We start from the raw sequence: 24993 nt of genomic DNA on the forward strand, positions 1-24993 counted from the left end.
TAACAAGTGATTTGTGAATGTTAGTTTTCTGTCCTTAGAAATACAACATTGATTATATAAATATCAATAACTTAAAGAATATAAGGGTAGTAGCTGAGTTGATAAAGTCTTGCCTGGCATGCACAGATCCCCAGCATATCCTAAGCCAGTCATGGAGGCACTCCTGTAAGCTCAGCACAACAGAGGTGGAGGAAGGAAGATCAGAAATTCTCTCCCTCCCACAATGAGTTTGAAGGCAGCCTGGAATATATAGACATTGCCTCTCTCTCTCTCTCTCTCTCTCTCTCTCTCTCTCTCTATATATATATATATATATATATATATATATACTATGAGCCAGAGGTATGTGTATATATATATTAACATATATATATTAGCAATATATATTAACAAATATATATATTAGCAACAGTTTATTTTTTATCTATACTTTAAAATTTTTACATGTCTGGCATGGTGGTGCACACCTTTAATCTTAGCATCTATGAGCCAGAGGTAAGTGAATCTCTGTGAGTTCAAGGCCAGCCTGGTCTACCTAGTGTGTGCCAGGACAGCCAAGGCTACATAGACAGACCTTGCTTCATTTTTTTTTAATATCATACATGTACACAATTAATTGTTATCATCTCCACCGTCAACCCCACCCAACTCTCCCTAAATATAGGGCCCACCAAACTTCATGTACTCCTTTAAATTTTTGTATAATATATATATATATATATATATATATATATATATATGTTGTGTGTTATTTTATTTTAATATAATAGTAAATTATGTTTAAAATGCAAGCCTTTTATTCATGTACATGGACTACCTTCCCCTAAAGCAGGGTTCTGGGCTTTAGCATTGATGTCACAAAGACAAGGTTTTTATAGCTCAGGGGTAGGGGATTCAAAATTGGAGATTTTGAGGGTAAAATAGGAAGGACTACAGAATCAGAACATAATCAGAGTAAGTCAGTCATAAGACCTCCTGAATCGAAGACGTGATGGCAGGCAGTGGTAACAAGTACTCATAAGCAGGTAGTCAGAACAACCTTCTGAAACTAAAGCAGGCTTGTACGATGGCTATAACAAATTTTTGAAACAAACACGTGGTTATTTCCTGGAACAGACAGTACAGAACCATTTGTAGTTAATGTTGCAGGTGGGACAGAGCTCATTCCTTGAGAAACAGATTTAATCTTCAACAGGGATGACCCATATTTGTCTTTACTACAAGTTGTCCTTTAAGCCTACAAGGGCAGGCTGGGTCATCACATGTTGTCACCCATACTGGCCTTCACATTCTTTCTGTTCCCATCTCTTCTAGACTGTTCCCTGAGGCTTGCAGATAAGACTTTTTAGAGATGTCTCATTTAGGCTGATCCCTCACAGTTACCTATTTTCAGCACATTGACTAATTAGGAATCTCTGCATTCACTGCTTGCTTGAATAAAAAACAAAGCTTCTGTGACCAAGGCTGAAAGACCCACAGATCCATGGGTAAAACATAATGCTTAAAGGCAGCTTGCCAAAGTTACCATTTATCCAAACAGTAAGTGCAGCCTCTCCCACCAAGGCCTATCACTTCCCAGACATATGTTTGTTTGTTTTTTTTTATTTTGTTTTGTTTTGTTTTGTTTTGTTTTGTTTTTCATGTTTGCAGTGTCAGACATGAATTGCTTCCTGTGGAGCAGGTTTTAGACATAGTCAGAGTGGCTGATTAGCCAACATTTTATAAACATCTATAAATTTCAAAACTGAGTTATAAGCTTCAGAACATCAGGATTTGCTTTCCACCATGATTTTTCAATTAAGAAGCTTTTGGGGCCATTGGATTGTTGTTGTAAAAAGCATTTTAAGTGAGTTTGCTTTATAAGTACAAATTAATATGCCTATTTTTATTTAAAATTCAGTATACTTCTCATGCTTGACAACTTGTCAAGAAAAAGTTAAATAATGTTATCATTTATTCTTTGAGAACTTCGTTTTATATATATTATATATATATATATATATATATATATATATATATATATATATATATCATAACAACCCTCTCTATCGAGATTCTCTGGCCCCTGCTTATCCACCCAATTTCAAGTCTTGCATTTTTCTCTCTCTTAAAAAAGTGGAGTCTTGCTTGTGTCGACTAACTACATCTTGGGTAGGGCCTTTGTAAAATGTGAGTGATATTCTGGCATCACTCCATTGAAGAGCTCTCTCTCTCTCTCTCTCTCCCTACAGCAATGAAATGCTGATAGCTCCTTAACTAGAAGTGTGACTGTGTGCCTACATGCACTCCTCCTTGCTGGATTTTGTTTGAATTTGTCAAGAATGTTTAATAAACAATCTTACAGTCACATTGACTTTACTTTGATAAATGGAACTTGGTATTTATAGCAGCTCAAATATGACATCCAGAGTCATATGAATAATTTTCTAGTATCCTAAATCTATCCTGAGGTGGTAGCTGATTTGCTAGGCTATCATAAGTTAAAAGTCTTACAAAAGATATTTTTGCTTTGTTGCTCATTTCATGGATTTTTACAGAACTCATATGTCAGTAGCCAATATTTTATAAAGAAAATAGAGATAGAGAGAGATAGAGAGAGAGAGAGAGAGAGAGAAAGAAAGAACACCTGGCATTCTAATACTCTTATGTAATATATGCATTCAATCTGCTTTGTTATCAGCACACATTGTGATTTTTGCATAGCTTTTAAGGATATTTTAATATCAGGAAAAACTGGTGAAAGACATTTAAAATCAGAAGTTGCATCAACAGCACTCTAAGACTCAAAGTTAAATACATTTTGAAATTCTGATATTCAGTTGCCTTTGATAAATACCATTATAAAGCTTTTATATGAACTTTATACAAAGTCATTCATTGGGCAGATGCTTAATAAATATTAATTTACTCTTCATTGACTGTTTTGCTAATGGATTTTCAGATTTCTAGTGTGGGCAGAGTAAAGTGCATTCTATACTAGCTCAGTGAAACTACCTAATTCTTTGTTTTATTAAATAATGTATACTAATAACTTTTTACGTTTCTTACCTATTACAGCTCAATTATAAGTATGATACTGGCTCAGAGCCGACATTTTCATTTTGTTCAGTTTTTACTTTGGTAAGAAAACATGGCCTTTAACTCATAATCTTCTCTCTTATTTTCCAGTCACTAGAATTTCAGGCGTGTGTTACCATACTCAGTTTTCACTTTCTTGCTTATTACTATGGTTTGTAGATGTTGGTATCTCTTCAGTTCTCTTTGTAGGGTGCTGGTACCATGACAGCTGTTTGCTGGGGGAGGGCACCTTGCCTGAGGAGGTTCTTTCTTTTCACCATGTAGATTTCCAGAATCACTCGAGTTATTAGGCTTGGCAGCAAGTGCCTTTATTCACCAAGACATCTCACCAGCTCATGGCCACAGTATTAAATGTGTGGCACCAGAGCTTGTAGAGTCTTAATGGAGAGGACTTGGCAGCAAAATGGTCCCTTACTGAACCCCCAGGTTGCCTATTAACACCTGCCATTACCTGCCATTTAAATGTAAGTTAAATAATCTTCCCAATTTGTATTTTGGCAAAATGCCACCATACCAGATGGACAAGACTGTATCTAACTGGAAAATCATGCATATACATTAGTGTGCAGACTTGCACATTAGTTCTTTCTAGGAACATCCAAACATCCTTCTGCTCACAGCACTTTTTTTTTTAAATACTGTTTGCACCATATGATGGCACAGTGGGGGAGGGGGCTTTATCTGAGAGGCAAAAGGGAATACTCATACATTTCATGGAAACTGTTTCATCCAGCAAATTTATCTAATTCAGGGTAAAATACATTGTGAGTATACATGTTATTATTTCAAGCAATAGATTTCTAAAACTAATTGTGATATTAAAAAAAACAAAACATTTCATAACTTACAGGAAAACAATAAAAGTGCATTGATTTCTACCTGAATACCCGCAGGCTAATAGATGTCTGTATTCCTTTCCACACGTCCCATCACACTCACACAGAAAGCAACCTATGTTCTGCTGTCATGGTTCTTCTGTAGTAACCAATTTGTTCCATTTCCTTACTCAAAACAGTTACCATGTTTTCTAACCTCCATGAGTCTTTCCTAGTCTCTCATTAAGTAATGTATCAAATAAGTTACAATGCAAAGTACTACATGTCTTAGTTATCAGTAATGAGTCTAATATTAACCCTATCTACTCCCATTTTAAAGTAAAAAATAGCAGTTAGACTAGTTTAGTCACATTACAGGATATGCTGAGGTGAATAGCTTTCACACGCTTCAATACAAAGGGGTTTGCCACAGTTCTCAGCTCTGTGATCTTAGGAACTTGGGTTTTTTTCTTTTGTTTTGTTTTTTTTTCAGAATTCTATATTTCCACTTGAGTCCTTGAAGAACCGAATACTATGAGGGAATTAAACATGGGAGGATTTTATTAGAGAAAATGATCTTGTAACAAAATCAAAATAGTTGTGAGAAATAAGAAGGCCTCTTCCATACAATATCTGAGACAAAGGAAAGAGAAGTGTGAGTTTCTAGTTCTCTGATGTGGTGAAGTTAATAGCACTTCAGTGCAGCAATGGCGTAGAGGAGTCCTTTCGACACAGGGATCCAGTGTCTCCGGGAACAGGCTTATTTTAACATCAGGAGCTGAGAGAAGCTCGTGGTAGCATGACCTTGGGGTATAGTATTTCAGAAGCAGCAGTTGCAGTTCTTGGTCAGTTACGCATTTCTCCATTCTCTTGGTCACCATAAACCTGGAAAGTGATTAATCTTTTAAAGAGAACATTTTAGCTAAGTCCATATGGAACTTGATTGTACGTTGTCAATAATGGTTTTCCTTACATTAAGCATATTCTTCAGTGTGAAATATTCATCTAACCAGCATTGCCATTCTCTCCATGTTAAGAGACTCCTTCAGAGCAGCAAAACAGCAAGGCCACTGAGCTAGTGAATACACACACTGAACAAAGAGTTTCAATAAATGTCTCAAGCTATTATGATACCTAGACATTTTATTCAGATATATTGAATTCCATCTGAGATTTCACCTAACCCAAGAAATAAATGATAATATGTCAATCTAAGAACCCTCATCCAGAGAAGTGGAGAATGGCTTTTTAAACATGACGCCAAAATACAACTCTCACATTCTATGCTGACCAATCACCTGTAATCTCGGCATCTTTAGAGCCAATCGACACAAGATTCTTAATGGCTTCAAGGACCAGTTCACCATTTTTTTAATCTGGAAAAATATGTTTCTGAGGTTCGCTGGTGATGTTTCTGGCCTTTATCAGTTTGACCAGGAGACAAGAACTCTTAAGGGCCTCTCTTGTATCTCACAAAGGATTGCAGATGGAGGCAATCTCTCCACATGTTCTCTAACCTTTCCAAAGAGCTGAGCCATACTTTACCTCCTTGTGACATAAGAGTTTCCAATGGCAAGGAACTCAAGTTCCAGTACTCATGCACTTTTCAGTCACTTTCTTTATATTTTTACCTAACTGATAAGGTGCCATATCAAGGTTAACAAAACTTTCAATGGCTTGGGTTCAGGAATTCCTAAAAAACTGGAGGCTGTTCGGTTCCAGTAGCAGAGGCATTGCTCTGCTTTCCTGATCCTAGTGAATCAACAGGCATGTTCTTCTCTCCAATTTAGTTGGTACTTGAATATGGCATCAGAAATTGAATAACAACATATGATTTGTTAGAAGCTGCAGTTTTCCCTGTATAGCTCTTCTGTCTGCCGTGGTAAACGTGATAAACTGTAATCAGGAGCTGAAGAGGGTAAACATGAAAGCAACCTGTTAAAAACAGAAAAATAAATGCTACAGTATGATTAGCCTGTTTGGTTGTAATCAAGACAATTTCTGGAGCATAGGACCAAGCTGTGCATTAAGAATTCCCCAGACATGGCACAGCAGAGGTATGCAGTTGACTGAAATTTCTTCATTTCACTTCGCTTAAGTCATGAATTCATTTTATTCTGTATTAAATGGGAGTTGTTTGCTGATGCTCTGGACTTTTATCTCAAGGCTGGACTTCAATTGCCATCTCTGCTGGCTCTCCTCTACTAAACTTTTAAGTTTTAGGACAGACTTTCTCTCTCTCTCTCTCTCTCTCTCTCTCTCTCTCTCTCTCTCTGTGTGTGTGTGTGTGTGTGTGTGTATTAGATAAGGAAATAATTAAAACTTGCACCTTTTATTAAAGGTTACATCTCTCTCTAATGACTCAGACCTGCTTCTTAGTCATTTTAAAATTACTGACTGATAAACTCACACTGAAGGGTAAGGATATATGCTTCACCTGAGTCCATGATTGTAACTGTGAAGCTTGCTTTACATTGTGACTCTCCCTTTCAGTCAATAAGGCACAGAAGGAAGTTCTTTATTTTGGAAATGTTACAGGACAGGTTCTTTGATGGGATTCCTTTCTCTTCCTGAAGCAAATCCTGGTGCTACACACCATTATGATGAACCTAATACAATCTAGCCTGTTCTAGGTCTTGTTCCTGTTTGGATTGAGAATCAGGAGTTCTTTGTATAGCATGCACTCATAATCTACACATATTCACCGAAGCGAATAACATCTTCCATAATATTGATATTGACAGTTGTAGCTGAGGTACCTCTGATGTATTGATAACACACTGATACCTTCCTTCTTCAGAAAAAGCCTCAAATGACATTTAGGAGAATTAAATCCTGAAGAAGACTTTCTTGATGAAAGAAAGCATCTTTAGTTTCCTCATACAATGAGAGGTTTGAAGAGATTTGCACATTCTTCAACATCACTGTATGGGTTTTATGCATAAATGTCAAGGGAACAGACAAGGCTGTACTGTTAGTTTTGTAACAAGTTAGCCAACTTTGACATAGAATTCAGGCTCCCAGGCAGCCCCTGGACTCTCTGCAAGCATCCTCTTTTACCTCCAGCCTCAGTACTTGGATCAGAGCTTTGAGGCAAGGCATGGAACTAGACTCAGCCATTGTCTTATTTTATTTTGTTCTGTTTTGAAACTCTGGTGACAGATTTGGGGGCCTCTCGCATGCTAGACAAGTGTTCACTCACTGAGTGGTATGCTCAGCCCTTGTCTTACTATTTGTGGCGTCTGTGTTTCGGCTCTAAGAACTCAATTTCTCATAGTAACGCATCATACTATGCTTTTGTCTTCTAGGACTACAATGATGAAATCCGTCAAGAACAGCTCCGGGAGTTGTCTTACTTAAACGGCTCAGAAGAGTCTGGCCGTGGCCGGGGTATTAGAGGCAGAGGGATCAGAATAGCTCCCACAGCCCCTTCCAGGTACATGAGTTCTCACTCTTGGTGTGTTAACAACAAATGGTGATGGCAGACCTTTGCTGTTCTGTTCTGTGTCATGATTCCAGATCAAACTCACCAGTGTCGTCAATACTCACACCATAAAGCAAGACCAGATGCTTTAAAAACACATAAAACAACAGCCTCAACAACACTCCTGATAAGATTGCACACATGAATTCATTTTTTTTTAATGTGAGATAAATAGTTTTTACAAGTGAGGAACTGAGGAACAAAAGTTTGGTAGGCCATGTGTGGTAGTCCGGGCCTTTAATTCCAGAACTCAAGATACTGAGAAAAGTGGTTTTATGTAGATTCAATGCCAGCCTGGTCTATATGATGAATTCTTTTATGAGAAGCCTGAAAACAATGTGTCTTCGTGATCCTCACCTGGAACTTGCAAACCCAGGAGCCATATAACTACATCATATAAACATCACACAAGTAAACATCACACATACACACACATACCACTCACAGCCCTCACACACAGCCTGTGTAATCCACTCACTTCCTTCACTATTTAGCCGACTCATACAATTGTAAAGGATATACCCTAAAATATCTTATCTGTCACAAAAGCTAAACTATTCTGCAACTTTAATTAATACCAAAACATTTCGACCTTTATGACTACACCACTGTTCTTACATTTAAAATTCTACCACCTTACTCATTTCTCAGAAAAAAAAAAAGGTTTTAAATTTCAAAGTGATATACCAAACTGTTAACCATTTATAGATCAATGTGAAAATTCTGGGGGAATTAATTCTAAGAACGAAAAGACCAGAATTTTTTCTAGACTCATAGTTCATCTCAAAGAGTAAAAAGTAAGCATTGCAATATTTTTGGGATCATTTGCTTATTGATACATGTTGCAGGGGATGCTTTTATGATACTAATGTTTTATAAAACCTTTACATTTCTATCCTGATGTTATTAGATTCTGAAGCAGCACCCTTGCAAGTCATCTTAAGTAGGTTAATCAATCATTGGGTCTGAACCATAAAACGTTACCATTTCTATGGTTCAGAAATGTCATCTTTAACAGTTGTAGCAATTTAACAGGAATACCTTAACTACATATTTGATACACCAACTGAAGCCACACATTTCTTCTATATTCTTTGAGACTATAACTACTTAAAATCATTCATTTATATGTTATGAAATCTTAAAAGCATATAATAGTAATAGGTTTTGTTCTATTATTAGCATAGGGAATAGGTGCTAGGTGGAACCCTAGGGAAGAAATATTTCTCTTGGCTATCATACTTGCCAAATTTGAATCGGTTTTAACTTTGGTTAATGTTTATTTTAAAGTCTTAATTGAATAAATAATGAAGCAATATTATTATGAAAAACAGATATTAGCCGAATTACACCTGCAATCCCAGCACTCAGGAAGCAGAGGAAGGTGGATCTCTGTGAGTTCAAGGCTAGCCTGGTCTATAAAGCAAATCCAGGACATCCAAGTCTACACAGAGAAACACTGCCAAAAAAAAAGCAGATATTGAAGGAATATGTGGACAACATTAAGAACTGACAGAAAGAAATAATCGAGTCTGAAAAGAGAGGTGTAAAATCATATCTGATTTTCAGACAGGATCTCCGACATTGCTGTGATGATAAGAGTTAGAGGAATTGTCTGGGTTCAGTGGTAAAAAAGTGGAGAAAGTGACTGAATCATGGCTCGGGAGACAATGAAGACAATCCTTCTACCCAAGGCTGGCAGAAATGAATAGCACTTAAAATACAGAGAGACAGAGCAGAGAAAAGAATAAAAGTCCAAAGAAACATTTTCCAGATAATAGTTGAAGAAAGTCTTAAATATAACTCAGGAGACACAGGGTCATGGGAGCTGTAAGAGGAAATTTGTAGGCTGGGGGCTTTGTGGGCTCAGCCAAGAGTATCTTCACAGAGTGCTGAAAACAAGAACTAAAGACATGACATTTGGTTCAGAAATGAACATGAAGTAAAGATTAAATGCAGAAAATGTTCTTTGAAGAAGTCAGAAACTAAAAGAATACTACACTGGGGAGTTAGCCCTGGACAGTATCCTAAAATAGATGATGAATATTGTAAGTTGAATGGGAGAAACGGCAGAGCACATAAGTGAGAATGAGGCAGACCGTGGATGAGGTTTTGCTGAGGGGAGGTCTAAGAGTCACTGGAGAAGAAATGTGATGAAAAATTAGAGCCAATATCAGCATAACGTAATTGCAGTGCAAAAAGCATCATAGATTTAGAAATCTAGAAACTAGTCATTAGGAAGATTTATGATTTTAGGTCTAGGTAATTAGAATGTTTACTTACCATTCTTCATTGATATAACCAGAACACGTAATTTATTATCAACATGTGGACATTTTGATAGTATTAAAATACTAAACTCAGCAGTAATTCTTACAACAGTTGTCAGACCAGGGAGGATGTTCCCTGTGAAGGTCAGGCATCTGGAGCCTGGATTAGTTACTTGTCTCCTTGTTGTGAGCAAGAAGCAACTTCACTGAGGAAAGACAGGCGTATTTTGGTTCACAGTCTGGAGGGAATGCAGAGCCTGTGGCCAGAACAGCTTAGCTCCGCAGGTCTCAGCAGAGCAGATAGCCAAGAGTGGACAGGATGAGGCTGGGCTGTAAACCTCAAGGCCTGTGCAGTCCATCCTGTGTGGAAAGGCACAGTGGAAGATGGTTCATGGCGACCAGAGCCTGTGGCAGGAACAGCTTAGCTCCTCAGGTCTCAGCAGAGCAGATAGCAAAGAGTGGACAGGATGAGGCTGGGCTGTAAACCTCAAGGCCTGTGCACAGATGACTAATCCCTCCAGTAAGGCTCCCGCTCCTAAAGACTCTACAGCCTCCAGAAACATCACTACAAGCTCTTCACTGTGTGTTCAAACATGTCACGTGCAAACAACAACTCACATGCTCAGGGAATTGCACCTAACAGATGTCTTTATGCTATTGTAATAACATAATCTTGTCTTTTCAGCCATCGTGCCTGAAGCTGGCACTGCAGCTCTGGGTCCTTTGCATCCAATGCTCCAGTGTTTTATATATTTACTTCATACTAAATTCTCTACTCCTAAGCTGGATAAGCTTAGAATTATAAAAGCTTTGCCAGCATTCTTATTCTTCACTTCTAAAAGCTCATTTTCTCCCAGGAAGAAAGAGCCAGTTTGATGGCTATTCTTTGCAGACTCTGTAACCTGCACCTCCACGCAAAGGCAGAGCCAAATGCTATGATTGTTGGCATTCCAAAGATCATCATTTTCCTCAAAGCTTTAGTGTCCCTGCTGATAGCAGTGCTTTCTAGAGGCCAACTTCCAGATATAATACAAAGTGAAATAACCATGTATTTGCCCAAAGATTTTAGATAAACATCCTTTCTAAAGGTTTCAGAATGTTAGAAAAATGGTTGCATCCTTTGATCTCAAGCTTTTGTTCAGATCGCTTTTGTGTTAAGTCCGTGGTTCAGAACATTCAATCAGCCTTCTCATTGCTGAGAACTAATTCAGCAGCCCTGGAGTTATATGAAAATATGTCAGTGACTACACCAGCTCGGATCGTGACAGAATGTTGATAAATCGGGGACATGAGACTTAAGCTACTACAACTGCTCAGTGGTAGCGCTCTGGCCAGAATGTCACACATTATTAAGTTGATTTTTTTTATTTTTTTGAGATATGACCACATTGAAGATCACTGTCAATAAACACCATCTTGGGAACTAGTCTACACACACACACACACACACACACACACACACACACACACACACACACTTGGTCCCATAATAGCCAACATCAATGTAGACTTTGGTCTTCTGTTTCTCTTTGTTTTAAGTACATAAACAGAAAATATCAAAATATGTTGCATGGTTTTGACTGGAACTAAGTCATAATATTTAAAGAAATGTATTTCAACGTTACTCAAAGCTCTTTTTAAATTATATACTACCTGTTCTACGGCAAGACTGATTTGTGTGGAGGTAGTGAGCTGAGAACTCCATACCTTGTCCTTTTGTCTCTCATCTGCATGTCACCTTTTTCTCCTAGGGGCCGTGGGGGTGCTCTTCCCCCCCCACCACCACCTGGACGAGGTGTTCTCACCCCTCGGGGTACCACTGTGACCCGTGGAGCTCTCCCAGTGCCCCCAATAGCTAGAGGTGTCCCTACACCTCGAGCCCGGGGGACGGCAGCAATACCGGGATACCGAGCACCCCCTCCTCCAGCTCATGAGGCTTATGAAGACTATGTAAGTACCCCCAAGAGATCTGTAGTGAAGAAGAGCTAAATTTACCGTTTCCGAAGGTAAACTCCATTCCGTGAATGTAGGAGACAATGCTGGTTGCAGCACCCAAATGCCATTTACAGCAGAAATCATGTCATGGATTTACCTGTAACACTCAAGAACGGCTTTCATTGCATGCCATCAGTGCGGTGCGGTTGATGTTAATATCTTGTGTGTGAAGAATCAAATCCTGGTGAGGTGTCCCTGTCTTTAAAAGCTTTGATCAGCTTCCAAATTGGAAATCATTATGAATTATTATAAGCATGCTCAGAATCATAGAATGATCAGAGCATTCACTTGGAACCTCTTAAACATTGCTGGAAAGCTGGTAAATATGAGCACCAATGTAAATCATCTGGCTAGCCTCACATTTCCATGATTTACTCCTTTGTTCACCGTTTGGAAGATGTAACAATTGTATCCGGAATTGAAATGTATAAACAGGAAATGTAGTACCTCTAAGTACCATTCTCACATTTCCCTGTCTTCAGTATTCTCTCTTTGGGGGCGGAACTCAACAGTGTCCACACCACCACACTGTTAAAAGATCCCAATGGCAAACCAGAGTTCCATTCCACCAGAATTTCTCCAGAGGCGCACATGAGTGCATTGCAGTTACAGCTCATTACAGCTGTATCACAGGGCATTACATTACAGCTCATGATGAGGTGTGGCTGACAGGCCTGTGGGTAACACCAAAGCAGCCACACTGAAAAGTCTTCATCCTGTATGGATGATGGCTTCCCTGAGCTGCATAACCGAGTCCCCTTTCCCAAGTCCTCTCCAGACTGTATAATCAAGCCTGTCCCTCAAGCCCCAAAGCCGCAAACAATCGTAGCAGAATTGCACAAAACTGGCTAGGAGGGGTGACTGGATACTCAGATGAGCTTCCAAAGGCTCTTCCTCCCCTTTCTTTTATGAGAGAATGTCAACATTTAACAAGCCCTGCTAGGTTGTCTTTCACAAGGAGACACAGCTGGTCTCATGACGATGGCAGTTATTCTGCCCAGAGGATAATGCTGTGCAGAATGAACACTTGGAATCTACAAGCCGTCTTGTATCTTCTGGTATACCTTGACCTTAGGTTTGAAGAGTCAACATTCCAAGGGTCACATTGTGCTTCAGACTTTGTGCTCACTTCTGCTATATTGTGAAACTTGAAACTTGAAAAAGGAATTTCCTGCCTGTATCCCATGATTTCGTAGTCATAAGAATCTATAATAAATTGTAAATGGAAACACTGCAAGCCAGAACATCTTCCAATTAAAAAAAATCATTTTTCTTGGGGCTGGATAAAAGGACTGGTACTCAGAGCACTTGCTCCTCTTGCAGATGCCTGCGTTTGATTTCTTGCACCATGTGACATCTCACAACCCTCTGTAACTTCAGTTCTATGGGGACCTGATGCTCTCTTCTGACCTCAAGGGGAACCAGATATGCATGCATGCAGTACCTATACATACATGCAGACATACACAGAAAATAAGAATAAATAAATACATTGCAAACAGCATTGGTGGGTCTTTAATCTCTCTGGTAAGCACACCCCGGGGCCTAAGCATTTAGTTCATTCTATCATCAACAAATGCCCTCCTCTTCAATGGCTTCTGCAAATCATTGCCCGTTAAATTTAAACCCTTCAGGAATAATTGCTGTTGTGAGCTGGGCTCTTAAATCATATGAGTCATTAGACAGTGACTAATTACTAGTCAAAACTTGAACCTAAAATAGAGTGATCATAGGTTCCACTCAAGAAGATACCCATGTCCACTGTTTGGTACATTTTAAACAGATTGTTGTTACTTTAACGTAAACGGTGACAAATGTCTTAAGGACCGAAGGAGAATTAAATATGGAAATCCACCCATAGTAGGACTGACAAAATATATTCATCTGAAGTGTCTTTCATATACCAGAGCCTAATATTTACAACAGGCAAAGAAGCTCACACTAACTTTAGTCAGGAATCTGACACTTCTTACCTGGGTGAGACATATTACTAGCAAAATAAGTCCATACTACATGGGTGAATTAAAAGTTGTTGGAAGATGGGTTAATTTTTTATGTTTAAAGAAGTTTGGAGTCGCACAGTTTTGGTGTGTGTAGTCACTGTTGTGTGGATTTTTATTTATATTCAGTCAGTTCCTTCAAGAATGTAAAATGAGGATGGGTGGGATCTTCACTGAGTAAAGTGTTGCTCTTTCTCCCCAGCGCCCACTTAACAGCAAGTGTGTGCGCTGCACATCTTTTTCTTAAAAGCAGTGGGTCTTGCTGGCCAGGCAGTCTAGGCAGAACAGTCAGCTCCAGGATTAGTAAGGAAATTAAGATGGAGCATGATAGAGGAAGAAACCTAAAGTCACGGTGCCAAGTTGAAGGTCCTGAGGAGAAAGTAACACGCTCAGATTAGATAACTTTTTATACGGTTGTTTCCTTCCAGTTCATGGAGACCAGAACATGTGTCCTGAGATATGTGAGCAAGTGATGCAGAGACACTGTGACCCATTATAGCATCCCCTTCTGCCAGAGGAAAGGCTTAGAGAGGATGGAGACCCGAGCAAACCCCCCGAGAAAGTCATCTTTCCACATTTGGTGACTAGATAAGTGTGGGTGGGCACAGTAGAGGGTAATTTTTATTTTGTTTGTTTTTATGTGAAGGCTTCATGAAATGAAAATTTGGAGACAAAAGAATTGTGTTAAACTAAGGATATTGTGTATTAGAATGAGGAGGACCAGGGTAGGAGGGGCAAGGCAAGAGTTCAGTTTGAGATCTTGCCTGCCAAGAGAAAGTGTTCAGCCTGCAGGAGCCATGGATCTGCTGCATAGATGCAGCATGCGCTGTGACAGTGAATATTCCTAAACAGTCATAGGCATCCGCAGGTGCTTATAATACTCTAGGTATTGAATAAACGCTAAGTGCCATATTAAAAAACATGGTGTTTTGATTATAGACTTATTTAATTGATAAGTGTTTATCATTTTGTGAATTAACCAGGCATATTGATTTTAAATAGCTAATAAGCATTTGACCTTATTTTATTAAAATATAATGTTGACATTGTGAGAACGTTCTATGTGGAAGCTCAGGAATCCAATAACAGTACGTCGTTGTCATTAGATCTTGAGGAATGCTTGGGCCAAGGAGCTAGCAAACTTCCAGGAATCTTCGTTCCACCTCATCTTTGTTTATGGAGAAACACTACTATATTTTAGAGACTAGAAAGTATCAGAAAAAAAAGTATCAGCTTGACAGGCATCCCAGTATCTCTATAGTAACACAGCACGGATAACAGGAAAAGCTGTGAAATATACAATGTTTTTTTCTCTCTCTTAAATTATATGAAAAGCTATCACTGACCATATTTAAATTTTTTTTTCTGTTAAAAACTACTTGAGTGGTTGCATGCAAAGTTTTAGGTGAGTCTGCTAAGCTTCTAGTGGTGATTTAGGTAGTAACAAGCGGTTACACACGGGGACTGCTGTTCTCTTCCGGACTTTCAAACTAGTGACTCCTCTGTAAGAGGTAAGAAAAACAAAAGTTTAAGTGTCTCAATAACAAAATAATAGCACCATGCTGAGCTGATGGCGAAACTCTCAAAGGAGTTCTTAACTCTCAGATAAAATTTCTCAGAAAAAAGGTTCCCTTTATTATAAATCACAGCAGGAGTCCATTCCCTCTTCACACCCCTTCCCCTGCTGAGCCTCAGCATTACCTTTGGGGCCTCACAGAATACTGCAGGTAATCAAATCCACTCTGTGCAGCTCGCCTGAAGCGAAACCGTTTACAGTAATTGAGACTGCTCTTTTAAGATCATCATTAGTGTTAACTGAATATATAATTTATATATATATAAATCTCTCTCTATATATGGGATATATATATATATAATTTATATATATATATGGGCGGTTCCTACATATCCCAACTTCAAATTTCCTAAAGCTTCTTTTTGTTAAATATCTTCAGAGTGGAATACATCCACAGCTTAGATATCCAATCATCCTAACTGGGGTAAGTTAGGAAAACTGAAAATCTGGATTTTAGAAAAAATTCACATAGAATAAAATAGTAATCTCATCAGATCTACCAGAGGCTAATCCACTGGAAGACATGAAATGAAACTTTTGAAGGCACACCTGGCTCCAATCACAGTGTATAAAGTCACTCAGACCGATGATGATATTACCAACGGGTTATTAATTTCCCTGTATTGGTAGGGGAGGAAACCGAAGCTCAGAGTTGGTTGTTTTCAGTCTCAGGAGGCTCTGCTATCACTGGGACTGTTCTCTCTCTCCTTGGGAGCACAGCAAACCCTACCCTGTATTCAGTTGCAGGGTATGCTCCTGCACACGCACAGAGACCACCCGCCTTTCATCCTCAGCCGGGCAGTGACTGAAGGTTCCAGTCAGTGTTTAACACCGTTTCCCCCCTCTTCATGAATATCTCCAACTATAAAGACCCGGATACCTCCGGAAACCACGCGGTAGAAATGGCCACCCACAGAGTTTGAAAAGGCTGTCCTGGGAGAGAAAGCATGGATTTGCTATGCGGGGCTCTCATCCTACCCCCTCAACTATCAGAGGTCATTTTACCTCATCTTTTCTAACAAGATTTTACACATCCCAATTTCAGAAAGCATTTCTTAAAATTTGTCTTTTCAGTTCTACATAAACTGCTTGGCAGAAACAATGGGAGTCGCTTACTTGTATTTTTAGAAACATTTTATATATATACGCACTTCCCTATTTTGTGACTATTAAAGGAAAGAGAATACAGAATGCCACAAATTGCATGTTTGATACTGCCCATGTTACTAAGATGGGGATAATAAGCAAACTGTGAGAAGCAGAGGGAAGAGAAGTAGCATGAATGTGAAATGTGGAGCCACAAAAAGGGACCTTCATAGCAGATGTAGAGAATCTGAGAGAACAAGTTAGTAAAACATCCGATTAGATGGAACAGTGGAAACGGCACAGGAGGATAGGAGGATAGAAACAGAGGCAGGCTTTGTAACTTTACCTCTGTGATTAAAAAAAAAAAAAAAAAAAAAAAAAAAGCAAAACAAACAAACGATAAACCACCTGCGAGTTTCTGAGAATGTAAACTGGGATTTAGGAAAAAAAAAATACTATTTTTCAATTGTTTTGAAAGATGAAGTGAGGCTGCCTGAGATGAAGTGAGTGGCCTGGGCTGTGGGGTGAGGATGGGATGCAGCTAGCAAGGGCAAAAGAAAGCTAAGGATTACAGTATTAGGCCAGAAAACTAGCAGATGTGGTGGGGGGTGGGGGTTGGGAGATGTGAGATAAAGAAGCAGTTCTCACTAATCCTGTGTGCCTGTTGAGAGAAGAATCGCTGTTTGCGAGAACATGCTGAGCAGAGGACTCTTCCTCAGTTCATTCAGTTTGGGCTTCCGGAAATATGTTATTTGTGAGAGTTGGGTATTGCTCTTTCTGTGATGTGAAAATCCAGGAATGCTCTACCCCTCCACCTGGTGGCCAGACACAGTATTCATGTGCTGAAGTTTGCCTGCTATTGGAATAAACTACAGTGCTTGCTCAGGAAGCATGTGTTTACGCAGGGTTTGAATCTCTTCCCTGGAAACTCTTCACGTGATTTATCACAGCTCTGAAAGAAGAGAGGTGCAAAAAAAAAAAAAAAAAAAAAAATCTATCATAGAATAAGCAACGAGTTAAGAAACAACAAAAAACACCAATAATAACAAATGCTTCTGTCGTTGAAGATAGAGGGGGAAAAAAGTCCTTTATTTTCTCTCTATAGAAATTGTTTTATAAAATCACATTTACATTATAAGTTGACCAGAGACTATACTCTCAATGAAAGGGGAAGGGTGTGGGGTGACAGTTCAGTGGTAAAGTCTGAGAACCTGAGTTTGGCCCACAGATCCCACATAAAGACATAAAGTGAGAACATAGTACAAAGATCTCCAGTCCCAGCGCTCTGTGGCAAGGTAGAAGGCGTACACAGGCAACCCCTGGGAGATGGCACAGCAGCTAGGCTGGCAGCCTGTATCTCAAACAAGGTATAAGGCAAGGACTCAAATCCAAGATGGTCCTCTAGCTGTCTGCCGCCCCCTTTCCCACACACATAGAGGGAGGATGAGAGAGATTTTAAAGAATTAAAGTAAGATATTATATTGTGGGATATTGTGGTATTTCTAGGTTTTAAACCTTTTTAGAAATTATCATTGGCTGTAATCTGTCAAACAAATTTTATGTCTACAATTCTGTGATTTTTTTTCTAATAGAATGCAAACTTGTATCTTGTAAAGGCACACAAAGACTGGATCTGTCCTTATAGAGATAAATACATGCAACATTTATAGGAAAATGTATGTGGGAAGACAAGACAGAGAGAAGCTATTTAAGAAAGAAAGAAAGAAAGAAAGAAAGAAAGAAAGAAAGAAAGAAAGAAAGAAAGAAAGAAAGAAAGAAAGAAAGAGGAAGGAAGAAAAGCCACTGCCTGTGCTTGCAAGGTACATGTGTGTTTACTCAGAATGACATCATTGTTGTTGAAAAGCCATTATTTGTGGAAAGGTGTCCTTTTTACAGTAATTTTAAGAAAATTAAAGTGAAGATAAAGGCCCTTGTGTTCCTTAAGTGCCAGTAAGAACATAAAATCCTACATAAAATAAAATACTGCTCATACATAAGTGCTTGAATAATGACTTTGTGTAACTATATGCTGATGGAGTAGAAAGAAACATCTCTGTAGGTGTGCAAAACATCTCATGGTTTTCAAAGACACAGGTCCAATTTATTTTTAAACCATTTCATATTTTCTCCAAAGGTTAACATGCAGACATCAAAGACATGTACCAAGACACAAAAACAAGCAGGAAAAAAAAAGATATAATTAAAATTCAGGCCAGTGCTACATGAGAAATTTTGGCTTAGTGTAATCAATCATGTTAACCTAATTTACAAAATGCATTCTGACAAATTTGAGAGTTTCTTCTCATCAGTCTTCGCAAAGCCTATCGGCATTCTGGCCCACCTTGCCATCCAATCCAGCCTCTGAGGTATCCTTCCAGTAACTATGAGAGAACTAGAAATTTCACTGATAAATCAATACTCCTTAAAAGTTCCGTAAATGAGCTCAAGCTGCCAACCTTCGGTTTCTTGTGTACAGAGAACTTCTTGACAGAAGAGGGAAATCAGTATTAAATGATAATTGAAATCAATTCTTGTGCCATTTGTAGAAGGGAAGATTATGAGTCTGATCTATAATGCATTTTTGAGGGCAGCCACGTATGATGATTCCTGTGTAATAGCCAAGAGCCTTCACCCAAAAAGAAGAGACTTTTATTACAGCCTCTAGATTGGATATTTGTATTCCATTAAACATTCTTGTTGGAGCTTCATGCTCTAGTCTCTTCTTATTAGAGACCAATTTACCAGAATGCATTGCAGGGTTTTGTTTGTTGAAATGTAACTAATATTTAAAGTAGCCAAAATATACAAGGGTAATGAAATGTGTTGCAAAGCAATGGGCTAAGCATTGTATTACTGTGGCTTTGTGTTCAGAAAAAGTTAGCGGTACTTAAACAAAACTAGATAAGTTATTTCCACAAATAATAAAATATCATTCTTTAAATCCATGGGCACTCTTCCTCATGTAGTTGAGCTATACTTCTAATGTGTTAGATTTCATGTCAGTTGAGAATAGATGAGCATTCTTCTGTTGGCAACAATACTCAGGATTGCATCCAAACCTCTACCTGAAAATTACGATGATGATGAATGTCTCTTATAACACAGTGGCAAAAATGGGTTTTCTCTCTCTCTTCCTCTTTGCGATGGCTGCTAGCTACTGCTAGGTACTGGAAAATATTATGTCATATGAACATAATATTGATGTCTCCCTTGGGCTCTGTTATGAAAAAAAAATGCTTGATCTTTTATGTATCTGCTGTGAACCAGGAGAGAAGGAAGAGTAATGAGAATGCTGGTCCGCAATCGGGAGTTTAGGAGGTTTATCATTAGTTTTGAAAATTAAATTCTCACTCTATTTTATAATACTACTATTAATATTATAGTACATTAACAATAATAATATATTCGAGGAAGCGTTTTTTTAAATCCTTGGTCCCAGAATTAAAAATGAATGAAAGTTTGTTGGTTTGAGTTAGTTCCATAGTTGTGTTCTAATGGGCTCTGTTTGTCACAAATATGTTTACATTTTTTTCCTAGTTCATTATAAGGTTGAAAATTATACTCTGCTATGGCTTAAATGTGAAATATCCCCATAGGCTCATTTTGTTGATTGCTTGTTTCTGAAAATGTGACACTCTTTTGAAGGCTGTGAAACCCGCAAGGGGAATTATGGTCTAAAGGAATTTGGTCACTGGGCTGACCTTCAAAGGTTGTGCCTGCCTGTGGGACTGGCTCCAAGCTCTCCTGGTCTCTGACATGGGCACAACACAGTAACGAGCTCCTCCACTAAGGTCTGAGCTTCTCTAGCTGTGTGGCTTTTCCTCCAAGAGGATGGGCTGGAGACTAGGATATATGACCCAACCAATATACTTCTCTCAAGCATTATGTCAAAATGTTGACATAAAGAACATAAAAACTCACACATACATTCAAACACACACAGACACACACACACACACACACAGACACACACACACACACACACACACACACACACACACACAGACATGTGATTCCCCTCCATCCATGCTAGCTAGCATGATGGTTGGATTCATTTTGTGCAGGTCCTTCTGGGCATCAGAGTTGCTGTATGTTCACTAGAACAGTCATTCTATCCTGTCCTGAGAATACTATTTTGTAATTGTTGAAATATTTTGCTAATGGTATTTTAGAGAAACTTATCAAGAGGGTCTCCAAATTATTCCCTTCAAGTCATTAGGTGACCCACCACAAAGAACTATGTTCCAAGCCTGTCTAAAAAATCAGAGACCATACTCTGGGATCATAGCATATCGTTAGTGTGAGTACCCTGAATGTCTCTCTTTTGCACATGTTCCCCCATTCAGATTCTGATGGCCTTCCAGAAGATATACATGTGGGCACATGTATACAGGAGCATGTAGACGACCCCTCCCCCACACTTACTCTATGTGTTTCCAGTTATTGACACTCATAAACAGATGCTTTTATCTTCCTTGTTTATCAAAGCTCCTTCCTGAAAGCAGAATTTGCTAAAATTATGTGAGGATATCTTTGTCCATGCTGGAGAGATGGCTTACATGTTACGAGCTCATAATGCTTTTTCACAGGACAGGATTTTTCAGTATCCAGCACCAATACTGGGCAACTGACAACCACCTGCAACTCTAGCTCTAGAGAATCTGATGCCCTCGTCTGCCTTCTATGGGCACCCAAATGAATGCACACACAACTGTAAAGAAACACTATACATAGACACACACAAACATATAATGAATCTTTTTGTAAGGAATATTATCCTCCCATACATTCTATGACTCACTTTTTCTTAAGATTGTAACCATACAAAAGGAGTTCTGCAGGCCTTAGCATAGTGCTGTCTGTGTAAAGCAGAAGGCAATAGAGAGAAAGGGGTTTTAAAACAGCTTTCAGGGTTGTATTTCATAGAAAAAACAAATAGTCCTTTCCACTTTAAAAGGGAAACAGTCTTGTGTTTAGTTTCTGTTATTTACCAAAGGAATCTATTCTGTTTGCGTTACAAATGTGTATGAAAACCTTTTAAGCACAATATCAGCCATAGGCATAATCACACACACAGCACGTGAAATATTACAAAAGGGTTCTCATTTCATATCTGGATCCTGCTTATCATGTTCTCTTGCATTAAATATATTTTTCAGATTTTGATGACAGCATCTTATAGTTTTCGTAAATTACTATGCAGCAAGTATCACCCTAAAATAAATCACTAAATCTTCCCCTTTCTGGAAGACTGCCTCCATTGAAATTCCTTTCCAAAATAATATGTCATCCAACCAAATCCTCACTGTGCCACCGTTTTCTATCCTAGGCTTTGCACGGGCTGTCATAACACAACTTTAGATTTAATCTTCAAAACTGTTTAAAATGTTTTCTGTTTCTACTGACATGTATATAAAATACTGCAATTATTTGAAGTCCCTTCTGTTTAAAATGTCCCCCTTCTCCTACACCCATGAACCTGAACAGACCTCATCAAACATCTCCCAACTTAGGATTCACCCTGATTTGCTTTCTTTCTTTTCCTCTCTTTTCTTTTCTCTGCATCTGTCCCTATCTGCTGCCAGAGGAAGTGTCTCTGATGATGGCTGGGTAAAGCACTGATCTATGAGTATAGCAGAATATCATTAGGAATCATTTTATTGATTTTTTTTTTAGACCAATAGTGTTTGGTTTTACCCTAAGTCACTGGGCTATCTAGTTCCTGGCTCTTGCTCACTCAGGCAGTGTTAGGCGTGCATTGTCATTTCTTTGGAGGTGGCCTTTAGGCTGAATCAGGTATTGGTTGGTTACTCCAGCAAGTTCTGTGGCACCATTGCCTTGGCATATCTTGAAGGAAGGACAGATTATAAGTGAAAATTTTTGGATGTGTTTGTGTCCACATTTCTCTTTTGGTAGCCCGAAGAGTGCCTTCCTGCACCAAGGAAAAGATAGGGGTGAGGGCTCCATGTAGACATCAGCTTGACGTCTCCATGTTCAATGAATTGTGTGGGTATTGTCCTTGGCAATGGGGCCCCACTGTCACTATGTGGATAGACACTTTTGTGTTAACAACAGGTTGGATTGTTTGGGGATTTTCATGGATTCCCCTTGGTCAACAACTTAACTGAATGCTACCTAGTTCCATCACTAGAAGATTCTCCTAATTAACAGGAGATGTCCAGGTGAGATTTCTTATCCCCCATTACTGGGAGTCATCATTAGGATCAGCTTTCTAAATTCCAGGTTTTCACACTATCTCCCAAATGCCTCCCCAGTTCCAGTTGTCTGTCCCACCACTCTTGTCCTCGACCCCACCTACCCCGTCACAAGATTCCCCTGACACCCATCCGCACTACCCAGTCTGTCCATAAAATCTATTGTACTTCTGTTTATCACGGAGATCCATGAGTCCTCCTTACACCCTTCCTCTTTACCATAACCTCTGGTTCTATGGGTTGTAGTTTGGTTGTCATTTATTCAAAGGTTAATATCCCCTTATAAGTGAATACACACCATAATTGTCTTTCCGGGTCTGGGTTACTAACTCAGGATGATGTTTTTAATAGCTGTATCCGTTTGCCTGAAAATCTCATGATGTCATTTTTTTTTAACAGCTGAGTAATACTCCATTGTGTAAATGTACAACATTTCTTTATCCATTCTTCTGTTGAGGGCATCTTAAGTTCTTTCCAGTTTCCAGTTATTATGAAAGAAGTCACATGAATATGGTTGCATCTTTGTGGTAGGATGGAGCATCCTTTGTGGATATGCCCAAGAGTGATTTAGCTGAGTTTTGAGTAATAGATCCCCAACTTTCTGAGGTACTGCCACATTGATTTCTATAGTGGCTACAAGTATGTGGATCATTATGTGATTTAAGCTGTTGGAGTGTTTCTTTTACAAACTTGGGTGCCTTGTGTTTGGGGCGTAAATGTTAAGAATAGCAATGTCATCTTGGTGGATTTTCCCTTGGATGAATATGCAGTGTCTTTCCTTATATTTTTGAATTAGTTTTGGTTTGAAGTCTATTATGTTAGATATTTAAATCGGTACCACAGCATGTTTCTATATCCATTTGCTTGGAATGTCTTTCTAACCCTTTACCCTGAGGAAATGTCTGTCTTTGATACTGAAGTATGTTTCTTAGATGCAGCAAAAGGATGGGTCCTGGTTTTATTGTTGTTATTTGTTTTTGTTTATTTGGGATTCTTAAAAAAATTTAACCTTTATTTGTTACATTTATTCACTTTGTATTCCCCCATAAGCCCCTCCCTCCTCTCCTCCTAATCCCACCTTCCCTCCCCCTTCTTCATGCATGCCCCTCCCCAAGTCCACTGATAGGGGAGGTTCTCCTCTCCTTCCTTCTGATCTTAGTCTATCAGATCTCATCAGGAGTGGCTGCATTGTCATCTTCTGTGGCCTGGTAAGGCTACTCCCCCCTCAGGGGGAGGTGATCAAAGAGCAGGCCAATCAGTTCATGTCAGAGGCAGTTCCTCTTCCCATTACTATGTAACCCACTTGGACACTAAACTGCCATGGGCTACATCTGTGCAGGGGTTCTAGGTTATCTCCATGCATGGTACTTGGTTGGAGTATGAGTCTCTGGAAAGACCCCTGTGTTCAAATTTTCTGGTTCTGTTGCTCTCCTTGTGAAGTTCCTGTCCTCTCAAGATCTTACTATTTCCCACTTCTTTCATAAGATTCCATGCACTCTGCCCAACATATAATATAGGATAAACCTACTAAAATCTGTACATCTAAAGAAACTAATCAAGAGGGAGGACTCTGATTAAAATGCTCAATCCCCATCCTGAAAGGCAAAGAGGATGGACATGAGAAGAAGAAGAAGAAGAAGAAGAAGAAGAAGAAGAAGAAGAAGAAGAAGAAGAAGAAGAAGAAGAAGAAGAAGAAGACAGGAAACAAGTTAGGAACCTACCACAGAGGGCCTCTGAAGCCCTGCAGACTATCAAAGCAGATGCTGAGACTTATGGCCAACTGTTGGGATTTATTTTTATCTATTCTGTGTGCACTGTTTTCTTTACCTGCTCAGCTGACATGTTCACAAGGAATTCTTATGAAGAGACTGGAATACTGAGATGACATGAGGGAAAGAAGGTTGGAAAAGAAGGTTTTTGTGATCCTTTGGGGATAGGGTTAGAGAGGAAAGGGCGGCCAGAGCATATAGCACTATAGATGAGACTTGGGGGATTGGATCTCAGGAGCAGTAGGAAAGCTATGGGTCTGCCCTTAGCTTGCTTATCTTCCTGGAAGGAAAGGCCCTTTGGTTAGCAGTGAGTGCCTATTGGAATTTAGTATGGAACAAAGCAACAAGTTTGGAAAGGGAGTTTAGGAGGGTAAGACTTGTGGGATTTATAGAAGGTGTGGATGAGAGTCAGGGAATGTTGTAGCTGGTGTTCCTTACAGCACTAATGAGTCAGTGAAGTTATAGGAAGTTGGGAGACAAAAACAGTTAATGATTAGATGTAGTTTCTTGAACTAAAATAGCAAACAAAGCAAGGCTCTCAGTGTTTCTATAACAAAGGGATGAAACTTCGTATTTACTGCAAGCTCTATGCTATACAGAGTTTGTACTTTCGGTGTTTAGTTTCATAACTATTTTATTTATGTGGTTACCATTCTAAAATTGAAGAAATGGGGCATAAAAGGTTTAGTATGATGACAAAAATTA

General features: G+C 39.0%; 1 protein-coding gene across 4 annotated transcripts in view; it reads left to right on the plus strand.

Annotated features, from left to right (window-relative positions):
- Khdrbs2 (KH RNA binding domain containing, signal transduction associated 2) overlaps window positions 1-24993 on the plus strand; it is a 514570-nt gene that overhangs the window by 293858 nt on the left and 195719 nt on the right. For 3 of the 4 annotated variants that reach the window (XR_008720013.1, XM_055606304.1, XM_055606285.1), the window contains exons 5-6: window positions 7202-7329; window positions 11399-11597. Coding sequence is in view for 3 of the 4 variants with exons in the window: in XM_055606304.1 (XP_055462279.1) it covers window positions 7202-7329; window positions 11399-11597 (327 nt within the window). In the remaining variant the exon portion in view is untranslated. Of the gene's footprint in view, window positions 1-7201; window positions 7330-11398; window positions 11598-12965; window positions 13103-24993 lie in introns of those variants that run through there. The other variant, XM_055606294.1, reaches the window with a different exon arrangement.

The sequence above is a fragment of the Psammomys obesus genome, unplaced genomic scaffold (assembly GCF_907164565.1).
Source record: "Psammomys obesus unplaced genomic scaffold, mPsaObe1.curated_primary_1811, whole genome shotgun sequence".
NCBI classification, from domain to species: Eukaryota; Metazoa; Chordata; class Mammalia; order Rodentia; family Muridae; genus Psammomys; species Psammomys obesus.